General features: G+C 41.8%; 3 protein-coding genes across 6 annotated transcripts in view; 1 reads left to right on the top strand and 2 right to left on the bottom strand.

Moving 5' to 3' along the window:
- Positions 1 to 787: 787 nt before the first annotated feature.
- On the top strand, positions 788 to 3,876 carry LOC133133116 (intraflagellar transport protein 20 homolog). 4 transcript variants are annotated; one of them, XM_061249127.1, is made up of 5 exons: positions 788 to 1,151; positions 2,055 to 2,222; positions 2,375 to 2,460; positions 2,788 to 2,891; positions 2,996 to 3,876. In XM_061249127.1, exons 2-5 carry the CDS (start codon positions 2,096 to 2,098, stop codon positions 3,075 to 3,077), a joined length of 399 nt encoding a protein of 132 aa, XP_061105111.1. In that variant the 5' UTR covers positions 788 to 1,151; positions 2,055 to 2,095; the 3' UTR covers positions 3,078 to 3,876. The 4 variants fall into 4 exon arrangements, with proteins under 4 accessions (XP_061105111.1, XP_061105114.1, XP_061105112.1 ...); XM_061249130.1 differs by lacking the exon at positions 788 to 1,151 and adding an exon at positions 1,313 to 1,346; XM_061249128.1 differs by lacking the exon at positions 788 to 1,151 and adding an exon at positions 1,806 to 1,963.
- A 1,099-nt stretch (positions 3,877 to 4,975) lies between these two features.
- Positions 4,976 to 16,966, bottom strand: si:ch211-167j9.5 (fibroblast growth factor receptor homolog 1). The gene is made up of 12 exons (XM_061250148.1): positions 16,581 to 16,966; positions 11,855 to 11,940; positions 11,402 to 11,489; positions 10,815 to 11,007; positions 10,401 to 10,539; positions 10,033 to 10,131; positions 9,520 to 9,680; positions 9,105 to 9,242; positions 8,874 to 8,985; positions 8,364 to 8,463; positions 7,548 to 7,647; positions 4,976 to 6,668 (listed from the first exon to the last, which is right to left on the bottom strand). Exons 2-12 carry the CDS (start codon positions 11,892 to 11,894, stop codon positions 6,612 to 6,614), a joined length of 1,227 nt encoding a protein of 408 aa, XP_061106132.1. The 5' UTR covers positions 11,895 to 11,940; positions 16,581 to 16,966; the 3' UTR covers positions 4,976 to 6,611.
- Positions 16,967 to 20,753: 3,787 nt separating this feature from the next.
- usp32 (ubiquitin specific peptidase 32) overlaps positions 20,754 to 26,784 on the bottom strand; it is a 51,648-nt gene continuing 45,617 nt past the window's right edge. The window contains exons 31-34 of the mRNA XM_061249253.1: positions 26,447 to 26,696; positions 24,472 to 24,833; positions 24,279 to 24,371; positions 20,754 to 23,876 (exon numbers count right to left, since the gene is read on the bottom strand). Of these exons, the coding sequence (XP_061105237.1) occupies positions 23,703 to 23,876; positions 24,279 to 24,371; positions 24,472 to 24,833; positions 26,447 to 26,696 (879 nt within the window). The 3' untranslated portion in view covers positions 20,754 to 23,702. The remainder of the gene's footprint in view (positions 23,877 to 24,278; positions 24,372 to 24,471; positions 24,834 to 26,446; positions 26,697 to 26,784) is intronic.

Raw genomic sequence — 26,784 nt, 5'->3', positions numbered from 1 at the left:
ATATTTCATTATATATTTACACTTTTGTAAGAGTACAGCAGTAAATTTACCTGAAAAACGAAGTTATATCTATAGGCATATACTGTATCTATATCATGTTTCAGAATCATGAAGACCGAAACAATTTTTAGGGCTAGTTTCACAGACACAGATTAAACCCAGTCCTAGACTAAATTAAATTCAGGAATAATCTTAATCTTTGTCAGTGAAACAAGCCTTTATTTCCTCGCTATTCCCAAAATTTGGAGCATAGTGCCATCCTTTAATAAAATAGAATTTGCCGGTTTGTGCCAGTGCAGATTTCTCTGTGCACATTACATGAAGAAAATAAAAAGTGTCACAGAATGTGCTTGTGAGCAGAAATAGGCCATAAAGTTGTCTGTATTTGTGTACAGCACTGAGATAAAGAAAGGATCTGGTGGGAGAAATGTTGGATTAAGTGCTGGGAATAGCAGAATTAATTGGTGGTACATTTTAATTTATAAAAACGCATACATTATAAAAACGCATACATTTCTATCTATTGAAAGAGAATTAAGATACACCTTGCCAACGTTGTTGTATATCCATAAAACTGACAGGTGGTGTTTGCAGTGAACGAGTGGGCTAAATATAATTTTTCTATTTTACTAGGTCCCAATATCAAAGGATTTATTTTAAAGTTGTCTTAACAATTGTTGTCTTTTATTTTGGCGTTTGGTCACCACAAGTATTTTTCCGCTTCCGTCTCTCAGTTTTCGGAAAGTAAACTTCCGTTTCCGAATGACGTTGTCTTGGATATGGAGGAGGATCTTTGCTTGACTGTTTAACGTTAGCTAAATGCATAATTTGCGTGAATACAGAACATTGTATATGTTCTCATACTGTTTTGGTTTTGCCATTTTACCAATATTACCATTCGGCTTGAACATATTCCCGGCCACAGAATTATGCTCCCCGATACGAGGCACCTATACACGTGTATAATTTAACTTATGAGCGCCTCTTCCACATTTACTGTTACTCAATCCCCTCCTCTTTCCTTCAAACAGGACTAGCTAGCTACTTGACGTAGCCAGCTGAACTAGCTGACAGCATAGCCAGCTAGCTAGCTCCACTGCCACATAATCATAAACAAGCTGGCTAGGCAACGAACTAAAACAAAACGAAAGGTGAGTGCCATTTGATCTACTTGTATGCAACTGGTTGAGTAATTTAATTTAGTTTTAAATGTCACATTTCGCTAAGTAATGAATAATTTAATTAACGTTAGATAAAATTAAAATAAAAAAATAAAAAAAGTTAATTCCCAATGTTTGTGCCACATAGGCTATCTACATTGTCGTCACACAGTGTCAGCAAAAATGGTATGTGTAGGCTAGCTAAGGAATTCCTTATTATTATTATTATTATTATTCCGAGCAAGAGTTGCGAATTGCGCCTGCTAAATTATAGCTATTGGTCTGGCATATTTTCATTCCGAATGATTTATGTGCCACATTGGAATTGTGGAATTATTAAAGGGTTAGCTATAATTGTTAGCCACATCACTTGATAGCGATCACTTTCATTGTAACAGCTCTATCTACCTAGCATTGGCTACTGTGGCTAGCTAGGTTAACGTTAATTATTGCATTATTTATCTCACATTATGGTTAGTATTAGTGTTGTATTATTTAAACACCAGCATGTTGGTTGGTTGTCAAGCTACCCAGTTTGCATGTGGTTGGCTTCCCATCGTTGGCTTAGCTGTTTTTGGTAGCTAACGGTAAGCTAGCAAGCTAACTAGCCTAACCCTTTTATGCAAAGTTAGCTAGCTAACTAGCTAATGCTCTGCAGGCTACAGAAAACGTTAGCTAACTGGCATTGTTTGCGCAGTCCCCTTGGGTTTGCTGGTAGTGACGACTTATTCTCCTGTGCACCTCCACGTACGCCACCATTAGCTGGAATTGCGTTCAAAATCCGTAAACCTGCAGTCTAGCGAGTGTGTATGGGCCGTCAGTAACTAAAACGGACTTTTCTGCCCGTAAAATTCAGGTTTTACCTGCAATTACTTTTATTGTGTTTTCATTTAGACCAACAACTGTCATCATCTTCCTTGGCTTGGGCAGCAGCCATGGCGAAAGATCCCTTAGCAGAGGCTAATCTTCACTTTGATGAGCTTAACAAGTTGCGAGTGCTGGACCCCGAGGTCAGCCAGAAGACCACAGAACTCAAAGAGGAGTGCAAGGAGTTTGTGGACAGTAAGTGTTCGTAAGCAGGATTGTTTTGCAGAGGAACGTATCACTGGAACTATTACAACAAAAGTCTACTTTTACTGCACCTGAAATAATTTTATGTTGACCTTGCTGTGAGTAGCTTTCAGTTATTTGTTGGTTGTGATGCTCATTACCAGAGATTGGCCAGTTTCAGAAGATCGTTGGTGGACTAATTGAGCTGGTGGATGAGCTGGCTAAGGAAGCTGAGACGGAAAAGATGAAGGTATGTCCAGTGGAATGGTGTTTACTGTGCACTTAGTGGAATTACGTAATTTGCTGTATGTCATTATTTGAAGCATTACTCACCAAAACACACGATGTCACCCGTTTGCTATAATTTGCAAGGTCCAAGTTATCCAGCTGAACAAAGTCAAATAAAAACTTAGTTCGAAAAATGTCTTAATAATACTATATTCCTAGAATAATATGAAGCAAAAAGAAGGGAATAAAAAGGGGATATTAAAAGAAGGACATTTAAAAAAATAACAGGAGGGCAATTGTGTTTTTTTTTTTCCCTCTGTAAGTCTTTAATTGAACTATTCCCTTTAAGGCTATCGGTGCCAGGAACCTGTTGAAGTCCGTGGCAAAGCAGCGGGAGGCCCAGCAGATGCAGCTGCAGGCTCTGATAGCAGAGAAGAAGATGCAGCTGGAAAGGCAAGAACATTGCCACCTACTAATCTTACTGCTACTCTAGACCAGTAACAGAAGTGGTATGCGGTGTTTCATAAACCTGCCGTGCTGTTTCTGATCTCTGACAGGTACCGCATTGAGCACGAGGCGCTGTCCAAAGTGGAGGCTGAGCAGAACGAGTTCATCGACCAGTTCATTCTACAGAAATGAGTTTGCGGGGAGCCTGCTTTCGTGTGCCCGAGAGGTTATATTTGGGGCTCACGTAGACCAGGCCCCCGTGATATAAACCGGCATAATCTCCCACACAACGGTGCAAAATGTGGAGCTATCTAGGAAGATCGAATCTCTGATGAATGTTCGTGAACCATAAACGGCAATGCAGGTCGTTTTATGCCTTCAGTTTTCTACAAAGAGGAAGAGAAGGAGTTGTGCATTTGTTGGTGTGATTTCCGACAAATATTAGGAACTGTGACGGTTGAGTTCATGTACTAGGACCAAAAATGCTATGTTTTTGACATCCTGTCACGCAACTAGCACAAATGGAAAAGCTATTTATCTACCAATGAGCTTGTTGTTATTTATACTATTTATACCAAATAAGATGTTCTGTATAGCTGGCTTGTTTTTATTAATGAAAAGTGCAAAAGGAAATAATTGAATGGTACTGTAATGAACAATTTCATAATTATCATAAGAATCTTTGTATTATGTTCAGTGTTATTATAATAACCATTTTCATCACTGCATTGTTTTGTTCCATGTGATTTGTGTGTTATTCAGATGTTACAACCAATATTATACCAGACCGCAGGCAAAAGTTTTGTTGAAACAGGACAGTCAGTTTGTTTTACTTGAAGTGATACAGACTATACATTTTAGATAAATGTAAATGCTTTTTGTTTACATGTGTATAAGCATAATCTTTGTTACTTCTGGTGCATAATCCATTCCTTATAATGTGCCTTATAGACAAGTGCAAAGCTGAATAAAATTGAATTTCATGCGTTGACTATACTGCACCTTTTTGCTTTTATATTTTAAGCGATGTAGTTTGTATACTTGTAACTCATGGTATTTCCATTGGTTGCTTGTAGTTTAGGTCTGAAAATAATGGTTTATATTTGGCTTTTGTTTTGTGATGTTTGATTACCTTATTGTGTGCGTCATGCATGTGCTGATGTTCATACACTCACTGAGCACTTTATTTGATTTTTTTACTTATTGGTCTTCTGCTGCTGTAGCCTATACACTTAGAGGTTTGACATGTATGTTCGGACACACTCTTCTGCATACCACTGTTGTAATGTGTGGTTATTTGCATTAGTCATCTTCCTGTCGTCTTTGACCAGTTTGGCCATTCTCCTCCGTCTGTTATTAACAAGACGTTTCTGTCTGCAGAACTGCTGCTGACTGGATGCTTTTTGTTTTTCGTACCATTCCCTGCAAACTAGGAACTGTTGTACGTGAAAATCCCAGGAAATCAGCAGTTTCTGAGATATTCACATAAGCCTGTCTGGGACCAACAATCATTCCACGGTCACAGTCACATTGATCACATTTCTTACCACATTTAGACATTTGGTCAGAAAAACAGCTGAACCTCTTGACCATGTCTGCATGCCTTTATGCATATAGTTACTGCCATATGATTGGCTGATTAAATATTTGCATTAACAAGCTGGTGTACAGGTCTACCTAATAAAGTGCTCACTGAGTATATTTCATACATTTAAGCTCAAATTGAACATCCCCGTAAGCTTAATTCCATTTTCATATTGCTTTATGAAATCGAGAATGGGTCATGCACACATTTTTGCAAATGTCAAATTTTTCTTCCATTGTTGAAGTGGTAAAACATCATTTGTGTTTGTGACTTGTGTGACAGGTTTTTTTCCTGTGAGGGTATTATCCTCTCCAAGTATGTGTGGGTATATTAGTCAGCTATGTAAATATCCTTACCTTTGAAATTAGATCACAATATGCAAATGTATCTTACACAATTCCCTCATGAGAAACACATTTAATTCCATGCATAAATCCCAAACCAAGTACATTTAATGAAATTTAAAACTTTATTTTTAACAAAAAGGTTGGAACTGCTTGGTACATCATGTTCAGAGTGAATTGCATTTATAATAACACAACTTTTTTTTTCTTTTTTTTTCATTGTTTGGATGCATTGTTAGAAACAATTGTGCAGGTTTTCAGAATGTGACTCAAACAAAAACAGTTTCAGTTTGCAAAATAGCAAATGCATGCTGCAAAGTGAATTGTGTTCTAAAAGATTTCATTGTGTCTACTAAAAGAACATACCATCACAAAAACTCCTCACTACAGACAAGAAAAATAAAACCCGGTTTATAAAAACAGTACATGAAATTATAAGTTCACACAAGCAATAATTAAGTCTCGATTCAAAAAGCTGATAAATTAATTAAGCCCGTTCATTAGCACCACATTTTACATTACATTACATTACGTGGTATTTAGCAGACGCTCTTATCCAGAGCGACGTACAACAAAGTGCAAATCAAACACAAGAACAAGTGCAAAAGTGGACCTGAGAGGACAGTACTGTTCCGAGTCCTAGTGTGAACATACATAAATTCAGAACCCTTGAAGAGTAAAATCAACTTTCAAACTAGCATACCACAGTTGGCAGCTAGAAAAGAACAACATTCCTCTACAGAACTCCATAGTGGGCCAAACTCACAGTGGTGATACTTTGAAAGACAACATTGTCTTGGAATGATTCTATCCTTTATGTCTTTCATTCAAATCACCACCTCGCATTCACAAAAGACTGAAAGGTGAAATCTGTACTCACTTCCTGCACTTGTGTTAAATGTTTTGCAAACCCTGTTTTCAATGTGATTGTTGTGTGTAAAATGAAGACAGTTGTGCGAACCAGAAATCATCAGTTCAGCAGTAAGATGAGTTCAGTGAATGCATTTGAAGTTGTGATCACTGCATTTGCAGTCTTACACCACAGTTGGCTGCAATGCATTCAAACAATGGAGTAAAACTGTAATTTAACAAGGAGCCACTAGGGGTCAGGCTTCGATCCGATGTAGTTGCACTGATCCTAAATATTGCTGCACAAATTGTTGCTCAATGTTTCATGCAGTAACGTAGACTATTCGTATCTCAACAAACTGCATAAAATTAATAACTTTTTTCTTGGGAGGGATCTATAATTCATGTATGAAAATTTGCAATATTGCAATTGAACTATATTCATGGACACTTAAAGAGTGTTTACTCAAATATATATATTTTTCCACATCAACCCATGATACAACCTATGACATACACAAACAATTTGAAAGATTAGATATACCATACACCTGTCATTGTGCAGTTACAAAGTTACTAAATTGTATTGTTACAAAGATACTTACATTGGCTTATATATGAATATTGAAAGACATAGGCAAAGGCATTTATTTTTTTAAATAAGAAAAATAACTTATAGTCAACAAATTACTTATAGTAAACAATAGTCACTGTTAGGATTCGCAAACCAGCCTTCATTAATTTCATTTTAAATACAGAGCCGTACTGTGTACGGTACGGTGTGTCTTCTGTCCGTTTAATTGATGTTTTGTTTTTTGAAGCTCAAATGAATGTCTGTCCATTTGTACTTCTTCCCATTCTGATGCTACAAGTGCTGTGCAAATGGGGGGGGGGGGTGGGCCTTCTGGGTGCTGGAGGGACACAAATCCAGGCCGGTTCCACAGGGCCTCAGTTGTTAGGTTGCCCGGCGATCAGTGGCCTTTGGTTGTCCACATCCACGTAATCCTGTATGACAACACCATGTACGACGAGGATCAACCAAAGGAAATTACTCTGGAAAAGCCAGCAAGGAAAACAATCTTGTCTGGGTTGAGTTTCCTCAATTAGTCACAATATTGGAGATTAGAGTTATACACAAATAGTAGGTTTGATTTATTAAAAACCTGTATCCCCCCCACTCTTTCAATGTTCTCCGAACTGGAATGCCTAACTGCAGCCGTGATACTCAGTTACAATATTCAGGAGGGCATAGAAGAGCACGCATCCTCCAAAACCACCGCTTTTCATTCTGCATGCTCCAGTTCTCACTCACAGCATTTCAAGGGATGTACTGAAATGGTCAAATTTCTGAACATTGATCAAATAAATCCATCAGGCTGTTGTGCATCAGTTGCATAGACATCTTGTAGCACTTATGAATACCACAATAGAAGAATGTACATTTGTGAAAAATACAACAATGAAGAATGTTATCTAAGTGCAAAAGATGGACTTGCAATGATGGACTTACAAGCCGAGATGTATAGGACTGTGGTCGCTCTAAAAAGGCTTCTGACTCCTCTGTTGATCCTGTTAATAGTACCCACAACCAGGCTTGGGCCAGATATGTAATTGTTTTCAATTCAAATACTTTTCTACCCTTTACTGAGCTAGTCCGGTATATTTGAACCTATGAAATACTGGAAAAAGTGCAAACCCCACCTTCTGGTCCTCTTGATCCTCTTGTCCTCTTCTTGGTGCTCAATGGCACCAGGTAAGATCAATAAACCACAGAAAAGTAGTTGAATCCAAAACAATTACGTATTTGACCGAGGTCTGGCCACAACCTGGCTAAGAGTATGGGGAGTCTCGAGTAAAAGTGAGAGACATGGTAGGGCCACTCACCAAATCATTCTCCAGGATGATCTCCAGGATCCGGACGATGTCCACAAAGGAGGGCCTGAGGGTGTAGGGATCCAGCCAGCAATCCCTCATCACCTGCAGTCTGGAAACATGGGGGCCAGATAGGGAGGGCCAGTTAACGCCATAAGTATCAACCCTTAACACAAACTTGAAAATGACATACCCAAAATAAAATGGTTACTACTCTTGAACCCTTTTTTCTTTCTTTGACTACAGGCACAATCATGGTCTCTTCTGAAAGATACCCTTGGGAGTTTGTTTGCCCAAAGCCAGAATTACTGTAGATATTACTAAAACAAAGTTACAGATGGTCAAACACAGTGGAAGCGGAAGCTTTTTTTCTCACTGATTTCTTTTTTGTATTTAAGTGGATACAGATGCCCAAGGCTGTGTCTGGGGGGTTTAGAAACACAATGGAACTACTGCAAAAACACTGGACAAATCCCTTTCAAATTTGATGACAATATCACCAAAAATAAGCATTCTGCATCACTTTTTCTAAGCTATGAGAAAAGCTATTTCATAAGGCAAAATATCATATAAAGCGAAAAAGGCAAGAGAAATCATTTCCCATTTTCAATTTTTTTGCTGAAGTAAATTAAGGAGTATAGTATTATACTCCTGAATGCTCAGCATATTGCTTTCATTTTTGTGTTGGCAGAAAAACAGTTGTAAGCATTTTAGTATTACTCCATGATACTCTTTACTAAAAATGAAATGCTTTGATGCATTATTTTGTCCTTCTTCAATGCAAGCCTGTTTCTTTTAAAGTGTTTCAATGGGATATTGCACACTTACATCTCTGGCCTGCAGTTTTCAGGGTCTGGGTTTCTCTGTCCAGCGCAGATGTGATAGATAACCTCTTCCGAGCTCTCGAGATTGGGGTAGGGCAAGGTGCCTGAAATACCATCACACAGGAGACCTTGAGCCGTATATTGCCTTATAATTATTTTACCGAAATCTATACTGCCGTTTAATTTCAATCCACTCCAATATACTGTGTACTATGTCTACGAAAGAAATGTATTAAAGGAACATCCAAATATTATTGCTGTATTCATCATATCACACCCTCCAATGCAATGTTATGATGAGTGACTAAAAGTAATATCTTTCCTTTTGATTACTTTGTCCTTTTGAATTTGCAAGGACTAGAAGAACTAGCCGAGCTAACCCTGCCACATTTGCATACCCCGTCAGCTTACATGTTATGTTACAAAGCTTTGTATTTTGTTATAGTGAAATACATACAAATGCATTTATTGTTCAAAGTGAGGTGTGCGCCCCTCTGGTTTAAATTTAACTTACCAAAGGTTTGCATCTCCCAGAGCACTATGCCAAACGCCCACACATCGCCTTTGAAACTGTAGTAGTTGTTTCTGAAATACTCTGGAGGGTACCATCGCAGAGGCACTCTTTCCTGCATAAACACAAGGGAGCTCCATGTCACAGCCGCCACGTATGTGGTGTGGGTGCACCTTGACCCCCGTCTCCCACCTATGGGTGGTCAGAGGTCAGAGGTCAGAGGTCGGCCCTCACCCCGCGGCGCTTTTTTCGGCTGCTGCGTCGGCTCCTCATGCGGGTGAGGTCTCGGGCCAGGCCAAACTCGGCCACCTTCACCTCCCGGGGGAAGCTGTTCACCATGATGTTCCTCAGGGCCAGGTCGCAGTGCACCACCTGGGACAGCACACGGACACGAGACGCCAGACTGTATCACCGGCCAAACTGCTCTCTGCAGCCCTGTCTGGCCCTCCTGGATTTACCCATCTAATTTACACTGCTGAAGCTAGGGAGCTGCAGGAATGTACCTCTTATGTTTAATGATACTGGAAATGCACTTTCAGCCCAACACCTTCGCTACACCAGTTAATTTATTTTGCTTTTATATGTACCATGCCCATTTAATGAAATACATATTCATTGCTCTCTCTGGCAAACCTGGGTCAAGAGATACCATTTTGGAGCGCAGGTGGTCCATGGCCAGTGCTATGTGGTAGGCAGCCATGGTGAAGAGGTTCTGCAGCTCACTGTCAGAGCTTAGCCTGTCCCGGTGCGACTGCAGGAAGCTCCGCAGGGTGCCACAACTCACGTACTCCAGGATCAGCACGTAGGGGTCTGGGGACCAGCAGGCAGGTTGTAGTTTAATCTATGACTGTTGCAGTTGTATTTGTATTCATATTTATCTTGGCACTGCAGTTAGTGACCTAATTTAGTTAGTGACCAGATTTGGCCTGTTTACCATGTGTACTTGACATAATGTTGATGGCTGTACAGCTGATTCCATGTGAATTGTCCCTTATCCTACCTGCTCTGTAGTTTGTTCTAATGACCGTGGTATGGACGTTTTGTACGTTGCTTTGGATAAAAGCATCTGCTAAATAAAATGTCATGTAATGTAATGACAGGAGCCGCTTAGCCCAGTGCATTCTGGGAGGCATACGTAGAGGACACAGAACTCCTCCCTCACCTTCAGTGGAGTTCCAGTCCAGCAGCTGTAGCACGTTCTTATGGTGTCCCAGTTTTCTCATGATGGATACCTCTGTCTCCACTCGTTTAGCAGTGACACCTAGAGAGAAGGGACGTCCTAAATGTTACAACAAACATAACCTGCTGACAAAAACAGCTCAAGCGAGGTTTTGAAAAAGCTGGTAGCTTTGGCCAGTTCAGACCAGCTCCGTACTGAACATGGTTTGACCAGCTAAAGCTATGTTTTGAAACAGCTGGGAGCTGGTATAGCTAGTATAGTATATAATTTACACCAGGGTAGAACATTACTTTTCGTAATCTTGTCCATTAGCTAACATTAGCACTGTGTCACTCCATGATAGACATTACCCTCTTTGGTGATCTTGCAGGTGAATATTGAGTGGCCTTTGCAGGTTCCTCTTGTCAACTTTGCCTTGTAGAAGACACCCTCCTTCCCTGCTTTGATGAGCTGCATTAGGCTCAAGTCAGCCTTTGTGAAGCGGGGACCCTGGGAAATGTAGTGCTAGCAATGTAAGGTAAACCTAATGAAGTAGGAAAAGTATGCTTGCAATGCAAGTTCAGATTGAGCAAAAACAACTACGAAGGGTAGCTTGTTAGCAGTGTAAAAACTGTACAATCTATAGGAAACATGTAAATTCCCATTTTCAGTTATGTTTTGATGCACTGCTTATTCGGTGAGTATGTCCAATACAATTTTCATTCAATGCCTATGCGAAGATGTCACATCTGGCTCAATCAATATACTGTATGCGAGGCATTTACCGATTGGGAAGGTCTCCATAGTGACCTGGAGCCCGACTTGGACTTCTGTCTCTGCATTGGACTGTCGGAGGGGGTGGTCTGCCCCAGGGTGATTGTGACCGTGTCCACTGAGGCCGGGATGTCTGGTGGAGGAATGTTCTGCAACCGCTGCTCCCCCTTCAGGTCACGAATGGTGCGGATCAGCGAGCGATATCTGCCGCAGGTACGGGAACCCGTGAGATCACCAGTTCGGACAGATTTTTTGTCTTTGCCACCTGTGATCTATTTGTGTTACGACTATTCAGACCTGGGTCAAATATGTAACTGTTTTGGATTCAAATACTTTTCTGTGCTCGGTTGATCTTGCGTGATCCAATTGAGCCAACCAAGAGGACCAGAAGGTGGGCATTGCACTTTTAGAGAGTATTTCATAGGTTACAATACACCAGATAAACTCAGTAATGCAGAAAAGTGTTTGAATCCAAAACAATTAGGTATTTGATACAGGTCTGTGACTGAATAATTACATGTGCGTTTGGGAGAAGCAAGCGTGATTCATGAAGGCTGTCCTTTTGACGTTTCAGTCAAGAGCATGTGCAGACACTTACTTCACCAGCCAGAGCAGTAGGAGCAGAGCCATGACCACCACACTGAATGCTGAGATGCTGATGAGGGTGTAGTTAATGTGCGAGCCATCTGAAAGAAGAGATATGACCACACTCTCCACTGTCACCAAAGAGAGGCAGGGTAAGTGCCTCCCACTAATGAATCTCACTCAGCACAAGGATAATATGTTCAATATGTTCAGTGTATGTACAGTTTACATATACAAAGTCCCCTAACACACAAATACACATACTCATAATTCACATATTTTATTATTCAATGCAGAGCAATGCTTATAGGCTATTAACTGCGTCACTCATCACGACCCCACCTATCATAGGTAAAAGAATCAGCTGCACAGAGTGAATGGAGATTCATATTGTGGCTGGCCAGTGCTGAAACTCCTTTCACCATAGATATACTGTCCCAAATCTAATGTGTGGAAGGCTATTTACCTGGCTTCGGGGTTTCTGTGGAATTTATGTTGTGTGACATGGCTGAGGTGGTCAAAGGGAAGACTGCTCTGGTGAAGTCCAGTGGCCTAGAGCATTAACAGCCAGTCAGAAAAACGGAGAGGTCCATTCCTGCTCTAACAAGATTATAGTATTTCTTTGTCTTGTTCAGCTATGACACAGATTTTTGATATTAATATGCACTCAATAACAGTAAGATCAATTTGAACCAGGAATGTGGAGGGAGGGGCAGGGCTGAGCTTCAACTGGCCAGGGATATTTTTATAATGACAAACAACCACATTTCCACAAAAGGCATATGACCTACGTTGCATGGTTTTACCATAAGCTTGGTTTTTCGCCTTTTGTCCAACACTGTATTCCTACTACTAGTCTTCCTGCTACAGTTACATGGAAAACAAACAATCTAATTCCCAGATCTAGTTCCCAGAGTCCCTGTATATGACCAGTTATCTGAATGCATGAGTGGGTCCTGTCTAAGCAAGTCACATTTAATTATGCTTGATCCTCTGCCAGTCACATTCCACTTCGGTGCAGACCTCTCTTGTTAGGAGCATTGTTTTTTTAAACCTTTCAGGATAGCATTGTTTCTCCATAAGCCATCAGACTTAAAACATAAACAAATATAGTGCAGTCAGTAAGTAAGACAGTGACACATTTCTTGTTGTTCAGGCTCTGTACTCCAGCACATTGGGATTTGAAATGAGACAATGAATCCGATTGAGATTAGAGCATGTCTAATTTCAGGGTATATTTACATCCATATTGGGTGATCTGTTGAGGAATTACACTTTTTGTTGGGCTTGTCCCGCCTTGTCTGTTATTGACATTTGTCAACATGTGGTGCCAAGGAAAGTCAAGGAAGCCATTCTGAGGTTTAAAAAATGTCAGAGACATAGGCCAAACAATATACACTGATCAGCCACAACATTAAAATCACCTGCTTAAACCAGTTTTTTCATGATTAAAAATGATACTGAACTGTATAAACACTTAATATTTCATTATATGATATGTGTACTTATATAAGCAGATAATCCATCCATCCATCCATTATCTTAACCCGCTTATTCTGAACAGGGTCGCAGGGGGGCTGGAGCCTATCCCAGCATACATTGGGTGAAAGGCAGGAATACACCCTGGACAGGTGACCAGTCCATCGCAGGGCACACACACCATTCACTCACACACTCATACCTATGGGCAATTTAGACTCTCCAATCAGCCTAACCTGCATGTCTTTGGACTGTGGGAGGAAACCGGATTACCTGGAGGAAACCCACGCAAACATGGGGAGAACATGCAAACTCCGCACAGAGAGGACCGGCTGACAGGGATTCGAACCCAGGACCTCCTTGCTGTGAGGCAGCAGTGCTACCCACTGCACCATCCGTGTCACCATAAGCAGATAATCAAAAGTTTAATTGTGAAATGAAATGCTCATGGGGGGGGTTATGTTATTTAAATATCTTGGTACATATTGTGTTCATGATTAACAGGTGCTCCAGGACCTTTTGTATTTAAAAAAATATAAAGACCACCCACCATATTTCAAAATGCATGGGATCTACTCTCACATAAGTTTCACCACATGCAGTACCATGTAATTCCAATGGAGGGAAGAAGGGTGAAACTGATGTAGGGTTAGATGTCATCATGAACACCAGTACATACCAAGATATTTAAATAACAAAACCATGCACCCCCCCTCCCGATGAGCTTACAAGATAAAAAAAAGAGAAGAAGTTTCATTTAAAAATGAAATTCACGGGTGTCTCGGTGGCGCAGCCTGTAGAGCACTGACCGCATGCTCATTGCGAGCCGCGACGTCGGCGGTTCGAATCCCACCGTCTGACATTTGTCGCATGTCTTTCCCTCTCTCTCGCTCCCATTGTTCCTGTCTCTCTATACTATACTGTCCAATAAAAATGAAAAAGGCCTAAAAAATATCTTGAAAAAAAAAAAATGAAATTCACTTATGATTATCTGCTTATATATGTACACATCAATAAAATATTAAGTGTTTGTAGCCAAGTTTACACCACTTAAGCATTTTTAATCATGAAAAACTGGTTTAAGCAAATTATTGTACTCAGGGTATTCTAGCGGCCAACCGTGGTATGGTAATCTGAAAGTTGATGTAGTCTTCAAGGGTTCCAAATTGCGTCTGTATGGTCACACTAGGACTCGGAACCATACTGTCCTCAAGGGTCCTCCTCACACTTGTTCCTGTGTTCGCTCTGTACTTTGTTGTACATCGCTCTGGATAAGAGCATCTGCTAAATGCTTTGTAATGTAATGGAATGGTTTTAATGTTGTGGCTGATGTATGTTTGGGATCATTGCCTTGCTGTGGGATAAAGCAATATCCAATGTGTTTGGAGGCATTTGATTGAACTTGAGCAGGTTTTGTACCATTTACAATTAATTCAGCGGCTGCTATCAACAGTTATATGATCAGTGACGGCAAGTGAGCCTGTGGCATCTGAGTACGCCCAAACTATAACACCACCATGTCTCACAGATAAGGCGGTTTGGATCTTGTGCAGTCCCTTTTAGCCTCCACACTTAGCCCTTACCATAACTCTGATACAAGTCAATCTTGGTCTCATATGTCCACAGGATCTTTTTCAGGACCTATGCAGGCACTTTTAGGTATTACTTAGCCAACTGTAACCTGGCCATCCAGTTTTGCCCCAAAACGAGTGGCTTGCATCATACAGTGTAGCCTCTGTAGCTACATACTGAAAGCCTTCTTATGCATCTACTAAGGAAGTGAATTAACACCTGACTAATCAGAAACAGCTGACAGCTGGGAAGCCAACTGTCCAATGACTTTTGGTCCCCAAAAATAGTGGGGGGGGGGGGGGTTATGTATAGAAAGGGATGTAATTCCCACAAGGATGACGCAGTATGGATGTAAATACACTCAAAGTTAACTGTATGTATGGACTGCACTGTAGATTGATAAAAGGACCCTGCAATGTCAAAAAATATATTGTCTTTTGACTCAATTTACAATTAAAGAAAGATAAATTGATGACACGGGCCATGACCATCTCTACAGTGTCAGTTAATAGAATCAAACTTATAGAGCTTTATGTTGTATTTGATATCTGACATTTATTCATTTTTTATCATATACAAATAATTTCCATAAAATTGGCAACATCCATCCATCCATCCATTATCTGAACCCGCATATCCTGAACAGGGTCGCAGGGGGGCTGGAGCCTATCCCAGCATACATTGGGGCGAAAGGCAGGAATACACCCTGGACAGGTCGCCAGTCCATCACAGGGCACACACACCATTCACTCACACACTCATACCTACGGGCAATTTAGACTCTCCAATCAGCCTAACCTGCATGTCTTTGGACTGTGGGAGGAAACCGGAGTACCCGGAGGAAACCCACGCAGACACGGGGAGAACATGCAAACTCCGCACAGAGAGGACCCGGCTGACAGGGATTCGAACCCAGGACCTCCTTGCTGTGAGGCAGCAGTGCTACCCACTGCACCATCCGTGCCGCCCCAAAAATTGGCAACATGACAATCACAAATATGCATTTGTGGGAAAAATATTTTTAAAAGCCGTGAAAGAATTGAAGGTATATCTTGAGACATATTTGTAGACTGGTTCTCTGAGACACAAGTGTAATTGGGAGATCACTGAATCATTATAAAATGCTTGAAACTCAAATTCTTATGCATATTAAGAGGGTAAAAAAACTGAGATGACGGCTTAATCCTCAAATAGCCCACTGGGGCTTTATGGAAACTGTGACAATGACCATGAACATGTAATGTCAAAGCTTAATTTTCCATAAAGGGCAGTTTCCCAGTAACAGAATGACATTAATGTGCAAATCTTAAACTTGCAGACATAATGGAAAACAATACATTTTTATTAAAAGATATTTCTAAGAAGTGGTTATGGAAAGTATAGAGGTTAAGCTATAATACTTTTCGTGCACACATATTTTGCTGTTAAACTACAACGAGTTAAGTGAATTAACAGAAGGTAAAGAAATGACAGTTACAGAATTTTATCAAGATTACAACTGATAACATATATAATAATCATTGATTTCAATTTCATACTGTCCATAATGATGTCTTTAACACTAGCTGGTACTGTATAGTTTATTATTTACAAATCATTGACATGCTGATTCTGATTTCATATCAGCCGTTCTTTTCACATCAATTTGGTATGGCACTTGCATTTAAAAATGTAGACATTCTAATCCATTTTATGAGGAAATGCCCATAGAAATGCACACTGTAAATTTAATTTCCATTATAGCGTATTTGGGAGATGATTGGCTTGAAAGAGTTTGGTATTTATTAATTTGTCACTGCCGTTATTCTATGACTACAGATGTAATAGGCATGATGTCTCTTATAATACTGTAAGTACAGTAATGTAATATGGTTATTGTAACACACTTTATCTTCTGAGAAGAACCAATAAGAAGACTTTTACCTGTGCAGGATATTTAATACATGATAAAGGTATTATGGTTATGAAAGTGCTATTTCAGCAACATTAATTGAATGAGCACTATTTCAAGATTTGTCTCATATTACTCCAACTACTACTATTAATAATAGTAGTTTTTGTATTTGTCCAAGTCAACCCTAAATTTACAGAAAGCCACTCGTCAAAATCCACATTTGATAACAGAGGAGGATATGGCTTACCTAGGTTACCTATGTGTGAACATGTCAAGCAGATCAGTCTTCTGTCGCAGTCCAAAAGACCACTGGTTTAGCACATATCCTCTTCAATTTTACTTGTACAGTTGATGTCCAGGAATTGTGAATACACTTCAGGCTTTTAAAAGTGCAAAAAGGCACATAACGGTTCCTTTATATTCAAACTCCTTCACATCTGTTGTTGTGTGATACCGGTTACCCTACTTACCACTATGGGAAATGTGGCTTGCAACACAAAAGATCTCTATAAAAGAGACGCCATGTAGAATGACCTTGTGTTAAACATACCCAAGACACTAAATAAGATTTCCTTCAGGAAGATACTTTTGTATTAGAGGTCACACTACTGTTAATCGAGGTAGTTCTTTGTGAGTGTGTCTGTCAGTCTGTACGACGGATGGAGGAGGGAGGAGGGGGGCCATTTCCTGTCACCCCTTGGTGGTCAGTTCTGAATGTCAGCAGTGTTTCAGAGAAATAGCTCTAACCCTGTACAACTGCATGCAGACAGCAGCAAATAGAATAGCTGTGGTTTCCTTTGGGTTTTCAGGCGAACATCACACTCTCTCTTCAAGTGGAAAAAAAAAAACTCATACTCTTCAATGATGTTAGCACTAGCTGCTACATTGCAGCATATACAAATGAGCCGAAACACTTTATGTAAGCTTTGTGGCTCTCTGCTGAAGCAAGCGGCTAAAAATAATGAGTGGTCAGGACTATTGTATTAGTGTAACGTGTCATTTACGAAAAAATGTTAACAACTTACAGTGGTGTGTAACGGGCGGTCTGCTCCCAACTGTCCACTTATCTTCTCCAGAACAATCTCCATGACCCCAACCAGTCTGGCTTCAAGAGTGGCCACTCCACTGAAACCGCCCTGCTCGCGGTCACTGAGGCACTCCACTCTGCTAAAGCAAAATCCCTCTCCTCTGTCCTCATCTTCCTCGACCTGTCGGCCGCCTTCGATACAGTCAACCATGAGATTCTGCTCTCATCGCTGTCTGGGATGGGTGTCACAGGTTCTGCACTCGCTTGGTTTTCCTCCTACCTCTCTGGTCGCTCCTACCAGGTGACTTGGAGGGGCTCAGTCTCCGACCCTCACCCCCTACGAACTGGAGTCCCGCAGGGCTCAGTTCTTGGGCCTCTCCTCTTCTCACTATACACCATGTCTCTTGGTTCTGTTATCTCTTCCCACGGCTTTTCTTATCTTTCCTACTCTGATGACACCCAACTCTTCATTTCCTTCCCCCCCGACACCCAAATCACCACACGGATCTCTGCCTGCTTGGCTGATATCTCTGCGTGGATGACTACCCATCACCTGAAGCTCAACCTTGCCAAAACTGAGCTCCTCTACATCCCTGCTAAGTCCTCTCCATCAATCGACCTCTCATTGACTGTTGAGGACTTTGTAGTTTCCTCCTCCCGTACGGCAAAGAATCTTGGGGTGACTCTTGATAACTGCCTCACCCTGGCTCCGCAAGTGTCCTCCACTGCCAGAACCTGCAGGTTCTTTCTCTATAATATATGCCGTATCCGTCATCTCCTGACTGAGAAAGCCACCCAGCTCCTAGTCCAGGCGCTCGTCATTTCCCGCCTGGATTACTGCAACTCCCTCCTAGCCGGTCTCCCAGCGTGTGCCATCAAGCCCCTCCAGCTGGTCCAGAATGCTGCAGCCCGCCTGATCACCAGTCAGCCCAGGTCGGCTCATGTCACCCCGCTTCTCATTGGCCTCCACTGGCTTCCCATTGCCGCACGCATCCGTTTCAAGGTCCTAGTGTTGGCATTTCAGGCTGCTAAGGGGACTGGCCCACCTTACATACAATCCCTGATCACTCCCTACTCCCCAGCTAGACCACTCCGGTCTGCCAGCTCTGGTCGCCTTACGGTTCCCTCTCTGCGTGCACCTGGCGGTCGAGCTGCACGTTCATGCCTGTTTTCCGTTCTGGTTCCTCAGTGGTGGAATGACTTGCCTACCACTGTCAGAACAGCAGAATCCCTCCCCCTATTTCGACGCAGACTCAAAACCCACCTTTTCAAACTCTACCTTAGTCCTCCCTCCTGATTTCCCCTGCCCCTCCTTTCTGATATCCCTATCCTTGTCTAACACCCCCCCCCCCCCCCCAAAAAAAAAAAAAAAAAAAAAAAAAAAAAAAACTATGTTTACAACAGCATTTCATGTGTATTTTGCTAGTTTCTGGATGTGATGCTTGGACTTATGGTAGAACCTATGCACTTGTAAGTCGCTTTGGATTAAAAGCGTCTGCCAAATGACTAAAATGTAAATGTAAATGTGTGAAAAAGTGTTTGCCCCTTTCCTGATTTCTTATTTTTTTGCATGTTCGTCACACTTAAATGTTTCAGATCAAACAAATTTAAATATTAGTCAAAGACAACACAAGTAAACACAAAATGCAGTTTTTTTTAAATTAAGGTTTTTATTATTAAGGGAGAAAAAAAATCCAAACCTACATGGCCCTGTGTGAAAAAGTGATTGCCCCCTAAACCTAATAACTGGTTGGGCCACCCTTAGCAGCAACAACTGCAATCAAGCGTTTGTGATAACTTGCAATGAGTCTCTTACAGCACTGTGGAGGAATTTTGGCCCACTCATCTTTGCAGAATTGTTGTAATTCAGCCACATTGGAGGGTTTTCGAGCATGAACCACCTTTTTAAGGTCATGCCACAGCATCTCAATAGGATTCAGGTCAGGACTTTTACTTTTACACCAGATGTAATGGGACACACACCTTCCAAAAAGTCCAAATGATCCTCAAAAGCTAGACATCATGCCGAGATCTAAAGAAATTCAGGAACAAATGAGAAAGAAAGTAATTGAGATCTATCAGTCTGGAAAAGGTTATAAAGCCATTTCTAAAGTTTTGGGACTCCAGCGAACCACAGTGAGAGCCATTATCCACAAATGGCGAAAACATGGAAGAGTGGTGAACCTTCCCAGGAGTGGCCGGCCGACCAAAATTACCCCAAGAGCGCAGCGACAACTCATCCAAGAGGTCACAAAAGACCCCACAACAACATCCAAAGAACTGCAGGCCTCACTTGCCTCAGTTAAGGTCAGTGTTCATGACTCCACCATAAGAAAGAGACTGGGCACAAATGGCCTGCATGGCAGAGTTCCAAGACGAAAACCACTGGTGAGCAAAAAGAACATTAAGGCTCGTCTCAATTTTGCCAGAAAACATCTTGATAATCCCCAAGACTTTTGGGAAAATACTCTGTGGTCTGACCAGACAAAAGTTGAACTTTTTGGAAGGTGTGTGTCCCCATCTAGTGTAAAAGTAACACCGCATTTCAGAAAAAGAACATCATACCAACAGTAAAATATGGTGGTGGTAGTGTGATGGTCTGGGGCTGTTTTGCTGCTTCAGGACCTGGAAGACTTGCTGTGATAAATGGAACCATGAATTCTGCTGTCTACCAAAAAATCCTGAAGGAGAATGTCCGGCCATCTGTTCGTGACCTCAAGCTGAAACGAACTTGGGTTCTGCAGCAGGACAATGATCCAAAACACACCAGCAAGTCCACCTCTGAATGGCTGAAGAAAAACAAAATGAAGACTTTGAAGTGGCCTAGTCAAAGTCCTGACCTGAATCCTATTGAGATGCTGTGGCATGACCTTAAAAGGCGGTTCACGCTCGAAAACCCTCCAATGTGGCTGAATTACAACAATTCTGCAAAGATGAGTGGGCCAAAATTCCTCCACAGCGCTGTAAGAGACTCATTGCAAGTTATCGCAAACGCTTGATTGCAGTTGTTGCTGCTATGGGTGGCCCAACCAGTTATTAGGTTTAGGGGGCAATCACTTTTTCACACAGGGTCATGTAGGTTTGGATTTTTTTTTCTCCCTTAATAATAAAAACCTTCATTTAAAAACAGCATTTTGTGTTTACTTGTGTTGTCTTTGACTAATATTTAAATTTGTTTGATGATCTGAAACATTTAAGTGTGACAAACATGCAAAAAAAATAAGAAATCAGGAAGGGGCAAAACACTTTTTCACACCACTGTATGTGCCAGCACAGCAAGCACAATGCATATAAATCTGCTCTTACTCTTCTGTAATCTACTGTAATCCACTGTAATCTTCCATGAAATAAACATTATCAATTCTGCCTTCAGAAATCACACCTGGGGGGAAATCAGAGTGTTCATCCACAGTATTTAATTGGTTGTTCGAACAATAGTTACAGATAAACAAGATTCACTCCATACACAACTACATTCAGGTACATTTTATACATCTCAAATTCCTACACATCTTGTTCTTTTGTTTTTCTCCAAAACACACTTATGTACATGGGTTTTTTCTTTCCAGAATCAATGTCAGTGCAATGTATTTTTGTATTCTTTACACAATACTTTACAAAATAAATTTCATTAAATTAATACACATCTGTCAGTCCTTAGGAATTCTTTTAACAAAAAGATTACAACTAATGACAAAAGACAATTCAGTAGTACACTGCACTGCTTGCACTGAGGATCTAGCTCTGTGCCCGATACATGACCCCTGTATTAGCAGACAAAAGAAAAAAGAAAAAAAACAAACAAACCAAAAAAATTAAAAATAAAAAAACTTTAAAATGAGCGCTTTAAGAGAACAAGCCATATCTACGCTGCTTTTGCACATGTACTGTACAGATATTAGACTACAGTGGGCTAGTGGTTCAAGGAGACAACGCATGGCCAAACTCTGCCGGTTTGACTACAAGGGACAGTGCTGTTATACCAATAAGTCTAGTACAAACAGAACGTGAATTGCCCCAGCTCTATACATAGGCAAACTATATGAAAGAAACACAAGTTACAGACAGCAAGTTGATCTGGACGAAGGCATCTGCAATCTGAACAAATACCATCAATGTAGAGACCCCCTCCTAGCCCAGCCTAGTGGCAACATTCAAAGCCAACACAGAAATGAAATGAAGTGCATTATATCTGTCCTGGTTCAGTCTCATCATCTTACCCATGTGAATTACATAATTCATCATCTATATAATTATTATTTCTGATAGAGTGGTTTTATTATTCAACAGCTCATTTTTCACAGTTACATAAACTGAATTAAAAGGAGAGTTTACATGTATAAATAAGTTACAACGATACAGTTAAATCTATTCCACTGACAGTGTTTGCGAACATCTACGTGAGAGTTTCCCATCACGGTTGTGATGACGGGCGAGATGACACAGCATGCAGAACGACTGACCGCTATATAAACGGTACGTCACAAAGCTGACTGCAGTTGTGGGCTTGGGACTGGTTTTTATAACGCCTGACAAAACAGGCCAAATCCCTCAAAAACCCGGTTTCGGGTTTCAGCTTGGTCGCAAGGATTCCTGGTCGTGGAGGACAGCCCTCTCTACCCCACTGGCAGGCATCGGCTTGGCCGTCAACGGATCACAACGTGCAAGGAAACGTGCCCAATCACAGTGGCGACTCAAATGCTTCTACTCATGAAAAACTCTCAATTCAGTGCTACAAGAAGCCAGATAATATACCCAACAAGTAACATCTGCACAAAATTGAAAGAACTGTCCAAAAGTACTTTACCAGTACAAGTTGAAATTTTTGTCTACACAGCTACTTACAGTCTCTTATGACACAAATCATAAAATGCCACGCCGAGGGTTCTCTCTCAAGCACACAACGGACTCGCTCGGTGTGTAGACAGGAAAGCGACAAAAACTAGCATTTCAAATTCGGAAAAAAGCAAGAAGAAATATATCAGAAAGAGGGTCTAAATGCAACAAGCAAACTGCTATGAACAGATCGAATGGAATTAGGTTGACAGGATGTGAATGAAGCCTTGTGATTTTGTTCGAAAGGAAGATTCTGTGCACTTTGTAAGAAAGCACGGCGATGATGGCATTGACACGCTGAGCTGCAGAAAGTGTATAATGGCAAAAACAAAAAAAATTAATCAAAGCCGTGGCTCATATAAAAGTAAATCACTATAAAATTTGTATTTAAGCAAAATGAATAAAAAAAGTTGTACTTTATGTGGCCGAGACTTAATGCATACTGTATGGCACCCAACCCATATATAAATTAAAACATTTCAACTCGGGTTCACAAGTAAAAAAAGAAAAAGAAAAAAAGCAAAGTGCACCAAATCCACTCAATGGCAAAAATGCTACTTACATGGGGCAGCTTCACGCACAAACCTCTGCTTTTGGCAGTTACAAAGTGGAAACTACAGCTCCCACAATCCTCTGTGGTTCTAACGTTGCCCTATGTTATCCCATGAATTTGAAATGCTCTTATTTGTATTTTTACAAGAACAAGTACAAGATTCAGGAAGGATGTGTCATCTGCCTCTCTCTCGCGTACTATAAGGGTTTGGACATTGTCCAAATCCTATCCCTGTCAAGGTTATGACAAGCTAGTGCACTGCAAAAAAAAAAGAATAATAAAAAAAAATACACACAGAAAAACGACAACAAAATACTGAGGTAGCGTATGAGGTTTTCTGCCGCCAGCATCTTAATAGCTCTTACACTTTCGACGACAGTGCTCTACATGTTTACATGTTTCTACATTAAAACGGTAATAACAACTACTGTACCGCACTACACTGAACCTGTAAGATTCATCCTCACTGAGCCCACACGGGCGTCATTATCAACCTGTCAAACATGCAAATGATGACGTGCACCACCGGATTACCCGTACGGAGATACACCTCCATGGTGTACACGCACGCGCACATCATATTGCATATTAAAACCAGTGCTGCGGAAACATCTGACATCAATATAATAAGCGTTATTGGGGGGGGGGTAGGGAGGGTAACACTTCACTTGGCAACTAGCAACAAATAAACCCTCTCTCGCGCGTTTCATTTTGAAATTACAGGTCAGAATTTGTGAAATGGCTGGATAAAAGTACCGACATTGGGAAGAAAGCTACCCTTGTGGGAAGAGGTCCCGTATATGAGAACTACCAAAAACAAGGGTGCGTTGTGCTTGGCGTACAGAAGTGAAGACCCCCTTCCTCCCCCCCCCCCCCCCACTGGGTTCGCTGCGTTCCTGGGCAGCTGCAGGGCTGCGGCGTTCGCGGACAAAATGGCGGGACGGGGCGCGTGGTCACTGGAGGACGCAGTACTTCTTGTAGTCCGACTCAAAGTCCTCGTCCATGCTGGTGGTGTCGGCCATCTTCTTCCCGTCCGTCCTGGGCAGGAACTGGGAGTAGTCCACGCCCTGCTGCTCGTAGAACAGAATGTAGGCCGAGTCCGCGTCTATCTCATCAGAGCGCAATTCCTAAGGGAGAAATGAATTATTAACTTGCGATGTACAAATAGCAACCAAGAGGAGCTGCAAGTGATTAAGGTCCAAAACATACCCTACGCAAGTCCGTGAATGCAAATAACAACGCCCAGTGTAGCCACGATACGATCCACACAGCTGTAGGGCCCTTGAGCAAGACCCTTAAACCCCCCATTCTCTCCTGCTTAGTCGCTTGGGATCAAAGCGTCAGCTAAATAACATAATGTAATGGAACTGAGCTGAAGAAGACCACTCATCATCATATGGTTGCCTGCTACAGTTTCAGGTGACAAATTTTTAAACACAACAATACTCGACATCCACGTCGCGCAGCTGTGCGTATGGTATGTTTCAGGCCTTAGCATTGATCCCATAAGACATGCTTCTTCTGCTCACCTTACAGCTGCTGTCATTGTAGCAGTACCACTTCTCATTGGGGTTTTTGGCATAGGTCACATAGTGGCCTCCTCCCAGAATTCCAGAGTGACACTGCGGGGGGGGGCACGAGACGCACAAACACACGTTACCGAGGGCAACGATAGAAAACGGTTTCACATTCACAGCACGAATAAACAATTAAAACACGTACCGAAATTGCATATAGGTTGTACATGGGGTCCAGGCAGATGTCGTCTCTTTGGTGGAGGGAGGTCTCCAGGTCTGCGCTGTCGTCCGCGGGGCCGTCGCCCTGCCCGTTCTCGTGTCGGGGGCCGTCGATGGCGTCGCAGTCGGCCCCGGGGCCCTCCCCCCCGTCCCCCGCGCCCTGCTCCCGCTCCGCGGAGCTCTCCCGGCCGCCGTCCAGGTGCTCCTTGCTGCCCGTGAGACGGTGCCTGCTGCCCAGCTGGGGGAGGCGCAGCCGCCCCGGCCTCCTGCCCCCGCTCTTAGGGCTGGGCGAGGAGGCGCAGTCTCCCCCCGCCGGGGGACTGGACTTCCGGCCCGCCACGGGGGAAGCTGCAGACGCAAGAACACACACACGCGAGGAGGTGGAGTCGGCGTTCAACGCACCTGGACAACGGCGTCGTATGCCAAAATGGCGGCTGCGGTTCCCAGAAGATTTAGTCGGGTGGTTAGCATGATGGTCTCGGATTCGAGGAGGCCTTGGTTCAAGGCTTACTAGTTCCTATCCTTTCTCTTTTCTTTTGAATAAACAATATATAATAAGACATGATCGCCTTCAGCTGAGTTCAGGGGGTTTGGGGAAAGGCAATCTTAATTTCTCATTCTGTAATTTTGTTGATTACTTTAAATTTCAGGGATGTTTTTGTGTAACAAAGTGAAAAATGGGTTGTTATACCTCCTACTGTGAATGATACCACTTCCTTCTTGATTGGGCGCTTGATTAAACCCATCACATCTAATTCTGCTTCAAAAAAACATCAATAACATGCCTAAAACTCTCCCTTCAGTTGTACAGATGGGAGTGGTAGGAGTGCAGACACCTTTGATTCGAACATTCGGTCTGCAATGGGTGTTCCTTACGCAAACATAACACAAAATTGATGTCAGGGCTCACTTTACCAGGTCATTTATCTAGGAAATACATATAACTAAAATAGATTAAACTATTAAATTACTTCAAGTGTACTGACAGTTCAACAATGTTACTTTTTACTTTTTTAAGCCAGAAATTTTAAGAGGAAACTGTTTACGAGGGTTTGTGCCTGCACTTCACGCTGGGCCAAAATCAATGGGTTTGTTATACAAAATTTAACCACACTGAATGAATAGACATTTTATGAAATGTTTTAGATTTTAATTGATTGCTACTTGTTCATGCTTTCGTCGTTTCTGGATGTCCTAAAAATGTTACAGCAGCTAGCGTCCTGAGGTAATTATACAGGCATTTGAGAAGCAAAATGGCACTGAAATATTTTTCTGCTATAACCCCAGAAGGGGGGTTGTGAAATGAAATGTAGTTCAAATTTTTGTCAGCACGTATTAACATCATTCCGGTTGTTCAATTCTGATTCGTGTAAGTTATCCCGGCAAAGAGGCCCTCTAAAATGTTTTCTGATGTGGCTAGAACGGTCAACCTAGTTTGAACCACAACATTTGACATGTAGATGTTCACCGAGAGCTTATCTATGGTATGGTATAAAGCGGCTTAGTTACAAAATGGTGAATTCTTAAAATGACAATGAAATTACGATGAAAAAGACCAACAAAAGTCCAATGTCCAACAATTGCTAGAATGGAATTCTGAAGCTGCAGGGCCTAGGTTTGAAACTGAGACACGTATGGCAGGTATGGTGCTTTAAGAGAACATATTCCATTAAATCCCATCCCATAATAATATACATGATTAAATGCATTTTACCGTACAAATACAACTAAATACTGGTTCATGTTGTTGGAAGAAAGAACGAAAACCCAATCCTAATAGTTGCACAGAAGATAATGCTTCTCCCGTTAACATAAGTAGAAGAGGGAAGTGGCTAAAATAGGTAAACAAACAAAAAGCAAACAAACATTTTCTGGCAAGCTAGCAATTTATGTGTTGTTTGATTATAGTGTAGCATTTAAGACATTATACGTGAAAAATAATAACAGGTTTGACCTCTTACCTTTGGTGCTGTTAGGAAGTCCAGCTGGGACGGCGATGGAAGGCGTGCTCTCGGCCTCCTCGTCATTCGGGATTGGACCTGCCTCCTGTGGCTCCTCCCCCGAGCCCTCCTCCTCCCCCTGTAGACTGCGCCCCTCCTCTCTTTGTGCCAGAAAGGCGCTGGGGTCGAACTTCTCCCTGGGGAACTTCACTATCTTCTGGGACTTGATCCAGCGGCCATTAACAAACTGGAAACGCTTCAAATGGACTATCTGCAAGACCAGGCAAACGTGTGACACTGTGAAGCTGCTCTCACGTGACATGAATCAAACGCCGCATTGAACGCCAAGTAAGGCGGTG

The sequence above is a fragment of the Conger conger genome, chromosome 7, assembly GCF_963514075.1.
Source record: "Conger conger chromosome 7, fConCon1.1, whole genome shotgun sequence".
NCBI classification, from domain to species: Eukaryota; Metazoa; Chordata; class Actinopteri; order Anguilliformes; family Congridae; genus Conger; species Conger conger.
Note: the sequence above shows the minus strand (reverse complement) of the source record. Positions and strands in the feature narration are given on the sequence as shown.

Coding starts and splice junctions, on each gene's coding strand:
- si:ch211-167j9.5 (XM_061250148.1), bottom strand. CDS start 11,894: ATGTCACACAACATAAATTCCACAGAAACCCCGAAGCCAG. Junction 9,243..9,519: donor ACCACCTGCGCTCCAAAATG/GTATCTCTTGAC, acceptor GTGCTGTCCCAG/GTGGTGCACTGCGACCTGGC. Junction 8,986..9,104: donor GCCGAAAAAAGCGCCGCGGG/GTGAGGGCCGAC, acceptor GTGTTTATGCAG/GAAAGAGTGCCTCTGCGATG.
- LOC133133116 (XM_061249127.1), top strand. CDS start 2,096: ATGGCGAAAGATCCCTTAGCAGAGGCTAATCTTCACTTTGATGAGCTT. Junction 2,223..2,374: donor GTGCAAGGAGTTTGTGGACA/GTAAGTGTTCGT, acceptor GCTCATTACCAG/AGATTGGCCAGTTTCAGAAG. Junction 2,461..2,787: donor CTGAGACGGAAAAGATGAAG/GTATGTCCAGTG, acceptor ATTCCCTTTAAG/GCTATCGGTGCCAGGAACCT.